Source organism: Lissotriton helveticus, chromosome 4_1, assembly GCF_964261635.1.
Source record: "Lissotriton helveticus chromosome 4_1, aLisHel1.1, whole genome shotgun sequence".
In the NCBI taxonomy this organism is placed as follows: Eukaryota; Metazoa; Chordata; class Amphibia; order Caudata; family Salamandridae; genus Lissotriton; species Lissotriton helveticus.
The window spans coordinates 72,547,602-72,562,628 of NC_136063.1; the positions used below are offsets into that span (position 1 = coordinate 72,547,602).

At 49.3% G+C, this 15,027-nt stretch overlaps 1 protein-coding gene across 1 annotated transcript in view; it reads right to left on the reverse strand.

The window, feature by feature from the left end:
- LOC144826959 (dynein regulatory complex protein 1-like) overlaps positions 1 to 15,027 on the reverse strand; it is a 125,484-nt gene that overhangs the window by 12,146 nt on the left and 98,311 nt on the right. Inside the window, exon 14 of the mRNA XM_078685420.1 lies at positions 12,339 to 12,475. Coding sequence (XP_078541546.1) covers positions 12,339 to 12,475 — 137 coding nt within the window. The remainder of the gene's footprint in view (positions 1 to 12,338; positions 12,476 to 15,027) is intronic.

Consider the following 15,027-nt stretch of genomic DNA (forward strand, 5'->3'; position numbering starts at 1 on the left):
ATCTAACCAGAGATTCCTCATCTTTGAAATATCCCCAGGTGCCAGGCTAGAGCCGGAAGCTTTCATAGTAGGGCTCCCTTACGCTGCTAGGTGGAGGGCTCCCTCACGCTGCTAGGTGGAGGGCTCCTTCACGCTGCTAGGTGGAAGGCTCCCTCACGCTGCTAGGCGGAGGGCTCCCTCATGCTGCTAGGTGGAGGGCTCCCTCACGCTGTTGTGGAGGGCTCCCTCACGCTGCTAGGCGGAGGGCTCCCTCATGCTGCTAGGTGGAGGGCTCCCTGACGCTGCTAGGTGGAGGGCTCCCTCATGCTGCTAGGTGGAGGGCTCCTCACGCTGCTAGGTGGAGGGCTCCCTCGCACTGCTAGGTGGAGGGCTCCTTCACGCTGCTAGGTGGCGGGCTCCCTCACGCTGCTAGGTGGAGGGCTCCCTCACGCTGCTAGGTGGAGGGCTCCCTCACGCTGCTAGGTAGAGGGCTCCCTCGCACTGCTAGGTGGAGGGCTCCTTCACGCTGCTAGGCGGAGGGCTCCCTCATGCTGCTAGGTGGAGGGCTCCCTCACGCTGCTAGGTGGAGGGCTCCTTCACGCTGCTAGGCGGAGGGCTCCCTCATGCTGCTAGGTGGCGGGCTCCCTCACGCTGCTAGGTGGAGGGCTCCCTCACGCTGCTAGGTGGAGGGCTCCCTCACGCTGCTAGGTGGAGGGCTCCTCACGCTGCTAGGTGGAGGGCTCCCTCGCACTGCTAGGTGGAGGGCTCCTTCACGCTGCTAGGTGGAGGGCTCCCTCACGCTGCTAGGTGGAGGGCTCCTTCACGCTGCTAGGCGGAGGGCTCCCTCATGCTGCTAAGTGGAGGGCTCCCTCACGCTGTTGTGGAGGGCTCCCTGACGCTGCTAGGTGGAGGGCTCCCTCATGCTGCTAGGTGGAGGGCTCCCTCACGCTGCTAGGTGGAGGGCTCCTTCACGCTGCTAGGCGGAGGGCTCCCTCATGCTGCTAGGTGAAGGGCTCCCTCACGCTGTTGTGGAGGGCTCCCTGACGCTGCTAGGTGGAGGGCTCCCTCATGCTGCTAGGTGGAGGGCTCCTCACGCTGCTAGGTGGAGGGCTCCCTCGCACTGCTAGGTGGAGGGCTCCTTCACGCTGCTAGGTGGCGGGCTCCCTCACGCTGCTAGGTGGAGGGCTCCCTCACGCTGCTAGGTGGAGGGCTCCCTCACGCTGCTAGGTAGAGGGCTCCCTCGCACTGCTAGGTGGAGGGCTCCTTCACGCTGCTAGGCGGAGGGCTCCCTCATGCTGCTAGGTGGAGGGCTCCCTCACGCTGCTAGGTGGAGGGCTCCTTCACGCTGCTAGGCGGAGGGCTCCCTCATGCTGCTAGGTGGCGGGCTCCCTCACGCTGCTAGGTGGAGGGCTCCCTCACGCTGCTAGGTGGAGGGCTCCCTCACGCTGCTAGGTGGAGGGCTCCTCACGCTGCTAGGTGGAGGGCTCCCTCGCACTGCTAGGTGGAGGGCTCCTTCACGCTGCTAGGTGGCGGGCTCCCTCACGCTGCTAGGTGGAGGGCTCCCTCACGCTGCTAGGTGGAGGGCTCCTCACGCTGCTAGGTGGAGGGCTCCCTCGCACTGCTAGGTGGAGGGCTCCTTCACGCTGCTAGGTGGAGGGCTCCCTCACGCTGCTAGGTGGAGGGCTCCCTCACGCTGCTAGGTGGAGGGCTCCCTCACGCTGCTAGGTAGAGGGCTCCCTCACGATGCTAGGTGGAGGGCTCCCTCACTCTGCTAGGTGGAGGGCTCCCTCACGCTGCTAGGTGGAGGGCTCCTTCACGCTGCTAGGCGGAGGGCTCCCTCATGCTGCTAGGTGGAGGGCTCCCTCACGCTGCTAGGTGGAGGGCTCCTTCACGCTGCTAGGCGGAGGGCTCCCTCATGCTGCTAGGTGGAGGGCTCCCTCACGCTGTTGTGGAGGGCTCCCTGACGCTGCTAGGTGGAGGGCTCCCTCATGCTGCTAGGTGGAGGGCTCCTCACGCTGCTAGGTGGAGGGCTCCCTCGCACTGCTAGGTGGAGGGCTCCTTCACGCTGCTAGGTGGCGGGCTCCCTCACGCTGCTAGGTGGAGGGCTCCCTCACGCTGCTAGGTGGAGGGCTCCCTCACGCTGCTAGGTGGAGGGCTCCCTCGCACTACTAGGTGGAGGGCTCCTTCACGCTGCTAGGCGGAGGGCTCCCTCATGCTGCTAGGTGGAGGGCTCCCTCACGCTGCTAGGTGGAGGGCTCCTTCACGCTGCTAGGCGGAGGGCTCCCTCATGCTGCTAGGTGGAGGGCTCCCTCACGCTGTTGTGGAGGGCTCCCTGACGCTGCTAGGTGGAGGGCTCCCTCATGCTGCTAGGTGGCAGGCTCCCTCACGCTGCTAGGTGGAGGGCTCCCTCACGCTGTTGTGGAGGGCTCCCTGACGCTGCTAGGTGGAGGGCTCCCTCATGCTGCTAGGTGGCAGGCTCCTTCACGCTGCTAGGTGGAGGGCTCCCTCGCGCTGCTAGGTGGCAGGCTCCCTCACGCTGCTAGGTGGAGGGCTCCTTCACGCTGCTAGGTGGAGGGCTCCCTCGCGCTGCTAGGTGGAGGGCTCCCTCACGCTGCTAGGTGGAGGGCTCCTTCACGCTGCTAGGTGGAGGGCTCCCTCACGCTGCTAGGCGGAGGGCTCCCTCATGCTGCTAGGTGGAGGGCTCCCTCACGCTGTTGTGGAGGGCTCCCTGACGCTGCTAGGTGGAGGGCTCCCTCATGCTGCTAGGTGGAGGGCTCCTCACGCTGCTAGGTGGAGGGCTCCCTCGCACTGCTAGGTGGAGGGCTCCTTCACGCTGCTAGGTGGAGGGCTCCCTCATGCTGCTAGGTGGAGGGCTCCCTCACGCTGTTGTGGAGGGCTCCCTGACGCTGCTAGGTGGAGGGCTCCCTCATGCTGCTAGGTGGCAGGCTCCCTCACGCTGCTAGGTGGAGGGCTCCCTCATGCTGCTAGGTGGCAGGCTCCCTCACGCTGCTAGGTGGAGGGCTCCCTCACGCTGTTGTGGAGGGCTCCCTGACGCTGCTAGGTGGAGGGCTCCCTCATGCTGCTAGGTGGCAGGCTCCTTCACGCTGCTAGGTGGAGGGCTCCCTCGCGCTGCTAGGTGGCAGGCTCCCTCACGCTGCTAGGTGGAGGGCTCCTTCACGCTGCTAGGTGGAGGGCTCCCTCGCGCTGCTAGGTGGAGGGCTCCCTCACGCTGCTAGGTGGAGGGCTCCTTCACGCTGCTAGGTGGAGGGCTCCCTCACGCTGCTAGGCGGAGGGCTCCCTCATGCTGCTAGGTGGAGGGCTCCCTCACGCTGTTGTGGAGGGCTCCCTGACGCTGCTAGGTGGAGGGCTCCCTCATGCTGCTAGGTGGAGGGCTCCTCACGCTGCTAGGTGGAGGGCTCCCTCACGCTGTTAGGTGGAGGGCTCCCTCACGCTGCAAGGGGAGGGCTCTCTCACGTTGCTAGGTGGAGGGCTCCCTCACACTGCTAGGTGGAGGGCTCCCTCACGATGCTAGGTGGAGGGCTCCCTCACGCTGCTAGGTGGAGGGCTCCCTCACGCTGCTAGGTGGAGGGCTCCCTCACGTTGCTAGGTGGAGGGCTCCCTCACTCTGCTAGGTGGAGGGCTCCCTCACGCTGCTAGGTGGAGGGCTCCCTCACGCTGCTAGGTGGAGGGCTCCCTCACGCTGCTAGGTGGAGGGCTCCCTCACGCTGCTAGGTGGAGGGCTCCCTCACGCTGCTAGGTGGAGGGCTCCCTCACGCTGCTAGGTGGAGGGCTCCCTCAGGCTGCTAGGTGGAGGGCTCCCTCACGTTGCTAGGTGGAGGGCTCCCTCACTCTGCTAGGTGGAGGGCTCCCTCACGCTGCTAGGTGGAGGGCTCCCTCACGCTGCTAGGTGGAGGGCTCCCTCACGCTGCTAGGTGGAGGGCTCCCTCACGCTGCTAGGTGGAGGGCTCCCTCACGTTGCTAGGTGGAGGGCTCCCTCACTCTGCTAGGTGGAGGGCTCCCTCACTCTGCTAGGTGGAGGGCTCCCTCACGCTGCTAGGTGGAGGGCTCCCTCACGCTGCTAGGTAGAGGGCTCCCTCACGCTGCTAGATGGAGGGCTCCCTCACGCTGCTAGGTGGCAGGCTCCCTCACGCTGCTAGGTGGCAGGCTCCCTCACGCTGCTAGGTGGAGGGCTCCCTCACGTTGCTAGGTGGAGGGCTCCCTCACGCTGCTAGGTGGAGGGCTCCCTCACGCTGCTAGGTGGAGGGCTCCCTCACGCTGCCAGGTAGAGGGCTCCCTCACGCTGCCAGGTGGAGGGCTCCCTCACGCTGCTAGGTGGCAGGCTCCCTCACGCTGCTAGGTGGCAGGCTCCCTCACGCTGCTAGGTGGAGGGCTCCCTCACGTTGCTAGGTGGAGGGCTCCCCCACGCTGCTAGGTGGAGGGCTCCCTCACGCTGCTAGGTGGAGGGCTCCCTCACGATGCTAGGTGGAGGGCTCCCTCACTCTGCTAGGTGGAGGGCTCCCTCACGCTGCTAGGTGGCGGGCTCCCTCACGCTGCTAGGTGGAGGGCTCCCTCACGCTGCTAGGTGGAGGGCTCCCTCACGCTGCTAGGTGGAGGGCTCCCTCACGCTGCTAGGTGGAGGGCTCCCTCACGCTGCTAGGTGGAGGGCTCCCTCACGTTGCTAGGTGGAGGGCTCCCTCACGCTGCTAGGTGGAGGGCTCCCTCACGTTGCTAGGTGGAGGGCTCCCTCACGCTGCTAGGTGTAGGGCTCCCTCACGTTGCTAGGTGGAGGGCTCCCTCACGCTGCTAGGTGGAGGGCTCCCTCACGTTGCTAGGTGGAGGGCTCCATCACGCTGCTAGGTGGAGGGCTCCCTCACGTTGCTAGGTGGAGGGCTCCCCATGGGCATTATTCCACCACAGAGGTCAGCGAGCTCAGCCTCATCTAAGTGCCTCCACTGTGCTTGACTCTTTCCACGCCCTTGGATGAATCAAAAATCAGTGTACGTATCTTTAATTTGTGACTATTTAGATGGTAAAACAAGACCACTCAATAGAACAGGGAGGTGGGAGGGCATTAAGGAATCTGTGGTTAGAGTAACCACCAGAAAGCGTTAAAAGTAAGTAAATTGTTTGTTTTTTCCTTCAGAGTTTTATATAACACAACCTTGACCCGCAGGTTTCAGAGCACTTTACATGAGCAGCAGTTGCATTACAGACGGACACATTCCTTTTTGTTAGGCACGGGGAAATTAAGGGTCCGATTCACAAAAGTAATCTGAAACAAAATCCTAACTTTATGAGTTTCGGTAGTCACAGAAGGCATAGGAATACTAAAGTTAGGATTCCTAACTTTACTACTCCTAAATGCCTTTTGTGAATACCGAAAGTTTTAAAGTTAGGATTGTTCTCAGTTTAGGAGTAGTAAAGTTAGGACTCCGAACTTTAGGACTCCTAAATGCCTTCTGTGAATACCGAAAGACTTAAAGTTAGGATTTTTGTCTCAGATTACTTTTGTGAATTGGGTCCTAAGTGATTTCCCCAGAATCACAGGATGTTGAGCGTTGATGCCGAGACTCAAACCCGGTTCCCCAGATTTGAGGCCGACCGCCGTAGCTGCAATGCCACATCCTTTCCACTCTTCTGATGGATACTAACTGCTGAAGATTCCTAACCTTTTGAATAGATACCAAGGCAGTACCACCCAAAGTGGGGGGTCTGTGGAGTGGGTTCAGACTAAAACGTCCTGCAAGACCCAACAGGCAATATGCCTTCCCGTTGCATCTAGCTGTCAAGGCAGTGGTGCTTCATGAACATGCGCACTGATGCACACGGTGAGGCCTGACAGATGTCAAGAACAAACGCTCCACGAGTCATTGAAGTGGTGGCAGCCTTGGAGCTAGTGGAATGTGCCCTCTGGAAGCTGCTTTTTGGGCAATGCAACCCGATCCTAATAAAAAGGACTATTCACCTTTTGTGTTTCCTGCATGGCCCGTTGTAGTCTTCCCTATATTAGCCTAATTGTGCAAGTTCTAGGCCGCATTTTCTTTTGCACACTTTACTATATAAACACGCTTTCTTTTGTACCACACTGTACTTTCACAAACAACCTGCACGTGTTTTTGTATTCTGTTCTTTTCCTGGGATTTAGTCTGAACATCACAGACAAAGTCAAACAACAACGCCCCTTGTTTTCTCTCTAGTCAGGCACTGGCCCCTAGATACAGCACGAGATGGCAGCTGCTGAGCACACGTCTTATATAACTGAGCACAAGAGCTTATGTAAACACATGAATCGAAGGTTCTAGGGCAAGACTGCTTAGTCAACAAATATGTAGAACATCCACCTATGTATGCAAAGGTACGGGGTCTGCCTCTAATCCCAGAGATCTGTGATATATAATCGTTCAGCTTCAGTAGAAGGGAGGGTGGAGTTTAGGATATTCTGTCTTCTAACGTGACAGGGCTTTTGTGCTATATGGTTTATTGACCATGCTAACAGTACTTTTATTATGGATTTATTTTCTACTTGTGGCACAAATACTGCATTTTAGAACACAATAGTTTGAATAAATATTCTAAACTTCCTTTGTGTCTCTTGTTTCGGCTAGGGGTCAGATTGGCCACAAAAGCGGAAACTGGTTTGCACCCTCCATTTGGTACAAGAGCAGGACTTATGCGAGGTCTGTGAATTCTTCGTTATTCAGCAATGTACAGCTTCACTTCACGACCCCCGATCGCCTTCGGGTACATGCGGACACTTTCATTGCATGACATGGAGTAATTTCCTGCGCCCAAACACCAAATACTCATTAAGTGCGGGTTCATCATCAACATCTGCTTACGACAGTCTCTTCAAGGCTTGAACCCTGCTTTAGATGGGATATTGTTCCGTTATACGCTGGAAATCAATTTAAAGAATTCATCAATTGATCAAAAAAGGAGTGGAGCTCTGGATTGGCAAAAGAAAGGAACTGACATTCGCGTGCAGGGCGAGTGGCACTGATATGTGCCTCCACTCCATCACTTCTGGGGTGTAACAAAGCCAACGCGGAGCCGCATGGTGCCAACTATCAGAACGTGTGAGAACTAGTATGAAAATGTCCAGCCCTAATGTGGCTGTGGATATTCTAAAGGTGAGGAATCTGTGGTTAGAAGTATCCATCACAATGGAGAGAAACTGCACACTGTATCAAGTGCAGCCACTTTTTATACAAAAGAAGGGCCTGATGACCAGGGCTGGCCTTAAAAAGTGAGAAACCATTTGGAGTAAACACCCCACACAGAATCGCAGAATTGATGACAGGCGTAGATTTTCAGGAGTACTCCAAATGGTATTAGGTACTCAGGCAGCTATATGATGTGTTAGAATAATTACCTTTTTTTAACAAGAGAAACCTTGTCTACACTGTATTAAACATGAAGGTGTTTCCTTTCCTACCCTAGAAAGGTCGTACGTCAGACAATGAAAAATATCATGGCCTCAATACTGTTAAAATAAATATCACTCCACTTGGTGCAGATTTTCTATTATTAACTTCAATGTGGTGCTATTTTTTTTTTATGACATTGAAGACTCAATTTTTAAGCCTCCATATTCTAATACAATTGCTCCTGGAAAGCCAGGTACTTCTATCCGTAACAGGAGTAAGTCAGCATTCTTGTTCTGGTTAGAAAACTATCTAAAAGAGGCATGCAAGCATATATAATCCTTCAAGTTTCCAGGTGTTCAACCTACATCTGCAGGGTGACCCAACATGGAAGCACCCATTGTTCCACCCCTACCCTACATTTAAGATCATAATATTGAACAAATACCTGAATCAGGATGTGGAACTTACAATCACAAAACAGTTTGTTTGGAACCCAAATACCAAGACATAATTCAAGGGTTACAATGCATTCTCTGAATGGTGCAATGTATTGCAACTTGTATTTTATTTTTAAATGTACATAATTGCTTTTTTAATCACAGATCAAACACTCTTGTCCAATTATAACTCAATTTACAAGTGGTCATTTTATTGCTATTTCCTTTTGCAAGACATGGCGAGAGACAAATTTTAGTATTTTACCGTCCAGCATCGGATCTGTCCTTACTAAAGTGGATGTTGATAAGAACACTTTCTAGGAGTCTCTGTGTTAGTAGCTCCTCTAAGTCAACAGTAACAAGTAACAAGTAATTTTATTTGATTCAGACCTCAACTAAGGTCAACCAACACATAAAATAGAAAATATATGGTTATGTTATTAAAATATTTTAAAAGCTCTTTATGAGAAAAGACAAGTTATAATAGTTTGTGGTCCGCATGAACCACTTGCAATAGTTAAACTATTAGATTTCAGCACTTTTTTCTTTAAAATAACCTTAAGAAGCTCTTTAAAAACTTGAACAAGTCAACAGGATCACATTAATAACCGGTATGGTACTACTTTGGTGATGTCACATCCTGCCATCTCCATTCTCTCCCTGTATGGACAACAGGTCCCTGTCTTCTGATGACAGAAGATACCAGATGCAGGAATCCAATGATGGCCATTTTGGTAGGAATAATATTGAGGAGCTTAGAGGATGTTAAACAACATGGCGTCTCTTCTTCTTGCTTACTTGAAATATATTCTGCAGCTAAATGCAAAGTCTTGTGACACTGTGGCGGTTTTAAATTAATTAATAATGCACTGTCCTCCCATGACAGCACCCTAACAAGACAGAATTCCTGTTATTTGCCAAGAACAACAAGCAAGAAATAGTCCAGAGCAGGCTCAGTGACATGAACTTTAACAGCTTTGAACCCCAGCTTTCACCGAATGACAAGTGACTTGGATTCACTCTGGGCACCAACCTCACCCTCAAGGAACACTCTGCCAAAAACAAAGATGGTCCGGTACCAGCCCTCTCTTCTAAAGAAAGTGAAACCATTTCAACAAGAAAACAACTTCAGAACTTGTATTCAAGACCTCAAAGTCCTGCATCTGGAATGTGGTACCGCCCTGCTACATCGCCTCCCAGACTCCTCATTGGTGCCCCATAGAGGTGTCCTACACACTGCAGCATTCTCATCCAGGGCCCGAAGACATATGATCACATTACACCAACCCGAGGAACTCCATTGGCTCTCTCTGCCAGCTCGCACCATCTTCAAAACCAGCGGCATCATTTAGGAAGCCATCACCCCCGCTTATCTTGCAGACTAGTTCACCCTCTCTAGTGGTTTTCATCACATCCACAGCCAGGACGCCATCAGACTGGAGACGAAGGACCTTGATTTAGAGTTTAGTGGACAAGTTACTCCGTCACATACCTGCCAGATATCTGCTCTCCTGTATTACAGGTGCCAAAGTATGTAATGCACTTGTAATACGGCAGACGGGATATCTGTCAGTAACTGCACACATCTGCTCTCAGAACTTGTATGTCTTGCCTCTGACCCAGTGCAACACTTCGCTGCCTTTTGGCTAGGCTGACGCTAACCATATGCATTAAATTATAAACTGGAGATCAATAAACTATCAATAATTATTGTGGATACATTTTCCATGTGTTTCACTGTCCAAGTAAAATGGGATTAATAATGATAATATTGTATGATGTCATGGCACATATCCGCCTCATTGTGGCCCTCAGACAGTGGCGTAGCAAGGTCAGGTGGTACCCGTGCGGAAAATTTCTTGTCACCCCCGGCTTGACAAAATGGCGAAACACATATTTTTGCCATTTGGTCACCCCCTCAGTGATGACACCCTGGGCGGTCTGCACTCACCGCACCCCCTTCCTTCGCCACTGCCCTTAGATTCTGCAGCATTACATTGATGTACCCCAAAGACGGGCAGAAGAAAGAGTGTGAGCGTCGAACAGAGCCATGGACTACAGCAAGTACACGTATGCAGCATGGCCCCTCTGTCTGCAGCATTTACTGCAAAAGGCAGAAATCTACTCACATACTATTAATGTTATATTATGGTAAAATGCCAGAATTTGCAATGTTTCACAAAGAATCTCAAGAGTTCTCCTGATAATCTACAAGATAATAGCCAGCAGGCGTGCACTCTTCCAAGAAAGATGCACAGCCATCCTGTGAATTGGCACAATTGGTGAATGCACCAAAGCTGACAAAACACCATTCAGCTCCAGTTCTCGTGACAATAGTTTCATTTGGAGGTATAGAAGTGTTTTAAATCATTAGAAATAAATGCTTAATTCAGATGGGTTTAAGTTAGCATAAGTAGGCCGCAGTCGAAACGACAAGGCCAAAGCCAACCTGCACTCACATCCATTCAATAAGAAATGTGCGCCTTGTTTCTGTGCGCTTTTTTTTGGAGAAAAATATGTGCAATATTCAAGGCCCTTTGCCTAAGCTCGAACGAGAGAGTCATTCATTCTTGTAATGTATTATTGTTTAAGATACCTAAATGCACTAACATTTTCTTTATTTCCTACGTGCATTAAACTTATTATTATGCAGCAAAGTAGGTGTTTACTAGATGTAACTTATTTGATGTATCGTGTATTTGAACAGTCATTGTTTGAATAATATGTATCATTGTTAATCCAGCCCTTTTATGCCATTTCACACCATGTCCACTGTGTGGCTTTTCTGCCTAAAACCATATAAAAGATTTTCCCCTAGATTCATCAAAGTCATGTTTTGCGAGTCCTTAATAGCAAATTTTAAGGATTCGCTATTAAAGACTCGCAAAACGGGATGCATGTAGGAATCGCAATATTATTTGCGATTCCTACTGATTCCTAATTTGCGAGTAGCTAATTGCTAATCGCAAATAAGGAATGGCTACCCATTCATTTCTATGGGCCTAAAGGCCTAACGGCCCATAGGAATGAATGGGGAGTCATTCCTTATTTGCGATTAGCAATTAGCTAATCGCAAATGTGCCGCAATTTCAAGGGTGCCAGGGTGCCCAAAGGACACCCTGTTGCAACCCTGAAATGGTAATGTTTACTGGTGTTGCGCACACACATGTCCCAAGGACATGTGTGTGTGTAACATACAACTTAGAAAAATGCACTAATGTGCATTTTTCAAAGTTTTTGCTATTTACCACATAGTTTGACTTTGCGGTAAATAGCGGCCCCAGATTGCGAATTACGCCATCTAGGAATGGGTCATGCATTGCATTTAAGGAATCGCAAATTGCGATTCCTTAAATGCAAATAATCGCAATTTAGCGATTCCTACAATTGCGATTTTTGCATTTGGGATGATGCATCCCAAATGCAAAAATACTGCTAGCAAAAAAGGGCCAGATTCTCAGAATCTGGCCCTTTGCGACAGGATTTTTGTTTGATGAATCTGGCCCTATGTCTTTGGAAAATATGCCAGGCGTACTTTTTAAGGAGCAACCTCTATGCTAGCCTATTTAATCACTTTGTATTTAGACTTTTCCTGCCTTCCTAACTGTGCAGACTCTGCCCTAGTCTGTCATTTAATTAATACAGTGAGACTTTTTTTGCCTTTTGAGGCAGATTCTATGTCAGTCCTCTTGCTGAACTATATTTTGCTTTCAGTTTGTTCACTTTGGAGATAGACCTTATGTTGAGCTTCTTATATTATTTACTTTTGATTATAAATGCTAATTCACAATGATTTGAGTAACGACGTTCTGCCTTCAGTAATGATCTTAATTTTGAATAAACCTTTATGGTTTTTACTTCAGTCCCGTCTGGTGAAGACATATTACTTGGTCCTTGGACTTAAGGAAACATGCAAGGTCTTACACAGATTCAGACAGGTCTGATCCTGTGCATCAACCTTCTAATTATTACTTTCATTCATTGATTAGCCCCTCAGAGTAAAAGGTGCTGTATCCAGAGAACCTTAATGGTTGTGAAGGATAAACTAGACCTGGTCAATTTCAGCAGGTAGGGCAGAAAATGTCCCCATAGCAAGCCTCCTTGGATTGGATTCCCCAATCTCAATCAAGATGCATCCTTGGCAGGACAAAATCTGTGAGTGTTTCCAGGGTGAAAGGGATATGTGACTAGCCCTCATTTGCAATTGTACAAAATCCACAGTATTAATTTCCTCTTTTACAAATCCCATTTGTGAGAGCAAAATTTCACAAATCTTCATTTTGCGCCGGAGTGATGGAAATTTACCTAGGCAGATGGTTATTTTGCAAACCCAAGTAAACTTTAGCACTTCATACATTTTTAGGAAAGCCTGTGCGCAGTGATTTCGCTTTTCTATTCAATTCCTTCAGTCATTTTGTGCAGGCAGTACGCTTGTATTCCAGTCTGGTATGTATTACCAACTTTACTTTTTTACTCCCTGTGTCCAATCTGTGAGAGCCCATACAGAACCCCATGGACGCGGTCATCCCCCGGCCTAAGCCATTCTTTTTCAAACCTTGCCATCCGGTGACTCTTGACGAACTCTCGAAGTGCACGCAACACGTCATTTGGATGGATAAGTTCGCTGGTACTTGATTCATGCAATTTTGAAGATTTACTTTCTTTAACAGCGCGATGACCATCTTTTGCACCCTATAAAATATCATAAAAATGATCAAAGATAAATGATTATCAATGGAACTGGATGTTCCAAAATCTGTGACTTTTCAAAACCAGAATTTACAGAAGTGATCAATATTTCAACATAAGAAAGTTACTCCACATAGTCATAACTTCTCAAACACTGATTCATTGCATACACCTACCACAGCACCTAGCATTAAAATTAACACATCGGATGTACTCTTTGTTAGCTACTACAGAACGTATTTACTTTACAGACTTTTGCCCCGCATGTAGCGATCACAAAGAGACTATTGGCCACTTTCTATTTGCTTGCCCGGCATATGATTTGCCAAGGCGAGCCTGGCTAATTCCATTATGTAAGTCTTTTGGCACTACCAGCAGCACTGTAGCCCTAAGAATAATATGCACTAGCACTTTACCATTGATCTTTGTAGCTACTGCCAAATATTTAGGTTGGGCATGGGTGGTTAGACTTAAGCTTTTAGATACTGAATGATGACTGCCTCTGTCTGCAAAAAAATGTTTTAGATTTGTCAGATAATGCATTAAACGAGTGCTCGTAATTTACACGTCACATGTAAATAGCAATTGAGATGTATTTTACTTCTTTGGACTGTATTTTAACTTGTATTTTAAATCATATTTTATTCTTATATTTTTATATTTTTAGATCTGTATTCTTAAATGTTTGTAAATCTCAACGCTTTTATGAGTGAACCTCGAATAAAGCTAAATGACTTGACTTGTATTTACTTTACAAACTTTAAACTGCTGGATCCAAAATCTAATTCTTACAGTGGTAGTGTGATGTCACAAGTAGGCTATAGAAGGGTGTGTAATTTGTGGTACCAAGGTCCTATGGCACATTATTGAGCTGTAATGTCCTACTTTGGTATTGTGACACACAATGCTACAAAAACAAGGACAGAAACACATTTGATACTGGACAGAACGCAGGAGGCAGGACAGGAAGCAACTATGACCGAAACAAACCAGAAGCAGTGCCAGAGGTCATAAACACCTGAGCTTTACAAGGCATTGAGCGCACGGCCTCCCCATATCACTGTATCTCCTGCTGCATTGTTGTTAGTAACCTCCCAAACACGCGAACACCAGGAAGTAGCACCTATGTAAACACCTTAAGGCACAGACCAAGACAAAGGCACAAGGAAAAACATTGTGATGTCACACTGCTTAGGAGGCGGCAACCAGCCCCTCCTACTCCCATAAAGTTGCTCACCTCAGAGAAAATCCAACAGTTAAATAAACACAAATCGCGGTGTCACCCAGGCAATGAAACAGATTCCTTCAATGCGGCCGCCTACAAGAGCCCCTGGGTTCTAGGGGTCCTGGGTGCAGAAAAACCAAAAGCGCCAAGGTTACCAAGAGACTCAAGAAGGACAAGTAACTTACCTTCGGTAACGCTCTTTCTGGTAGAGACTATCTAGCCGCAGATTCCTCACCTTTAGAATAATTCCCAGGCGTCAGACTGGAACCGGAAGCTTTTCAACAGTACCTCTGTGAGCCAGAAAGTGGTGCCATGTGGCTGTGCACTGACGCCGTTCTGCTCAAGAAATGACGTGCAGGCCTATGTGCCACTCCCGTGCATTGACATCACTTGCTTTCAAGACAGTCTGCGGCCCGGGTCCCAAACAAATTGAGAGAAGGCTCGGTGAGGAATCTGTGACTGAGGGGCATATGTATGAAAATCCCACGATTCTCAAATAGCGATTTTTTAGAAATCGCTATTTGAGAATTGCAAATAGGGATGTATGTAAAAAATCGCAATTTTTTAGCGATTTCTTAAAATTCCTTAATTGCGATTAGCAAATTGCGAATCGCAATTAAGGAATACTTTCCCATTCATTTCTATGGGCCAGGAGGCCCATAGGAATGAATGGGAAGTTATTCTCAATTTGCAATTCGCAATTTGAGAATCGCAAATTGAGAATAATTTCAAGGGTGCAAGGGTGTCATAAGGACACCCTGATGCACCCCTGAAACTTACATGTGTGCGTATATGGCGCACATACATGCACATGTGTACCATATGGCACCTTCACAAATGCCAAAAAGTGCATTTGTGAAAGAAATCGCAAATTACCACCAACTTGAAATTGTTGATAATTTGCGATTTCTTAAGGAGAAATTGCAAAAACTGAATGCTTGATGCATAGCATTTAAGGAATCACAGTTTGCGATTCCTTAAATGCTTACGCAAAATTAAGGAATCGCAACTTTTGCGATTCCTTCATTTTGCTATGCGGTTTCCATCATACATACAGTTTTGCGAATTTTTTGTCGCAAACGCTGCTTTTTTGCGAATTGCAGCGTTTGCGACTAAAAATTGCTTTGATACATCTGCTCCTAGATTCTCTACCAGAAAGAGGGTTACCAAATGTAACTACATTGTCCTTCTGATAGAGACTTCTAGCTACAGATTCCTCACCTTTTGAATATCTACCAAAGCAGCACTTATTAGGCAGTGGGTCTGTGAATGGACTGAAACCAGAAAATCCTGCAGGACCAAGCAGGCGAAATGCCCCTCTCGGTGAACC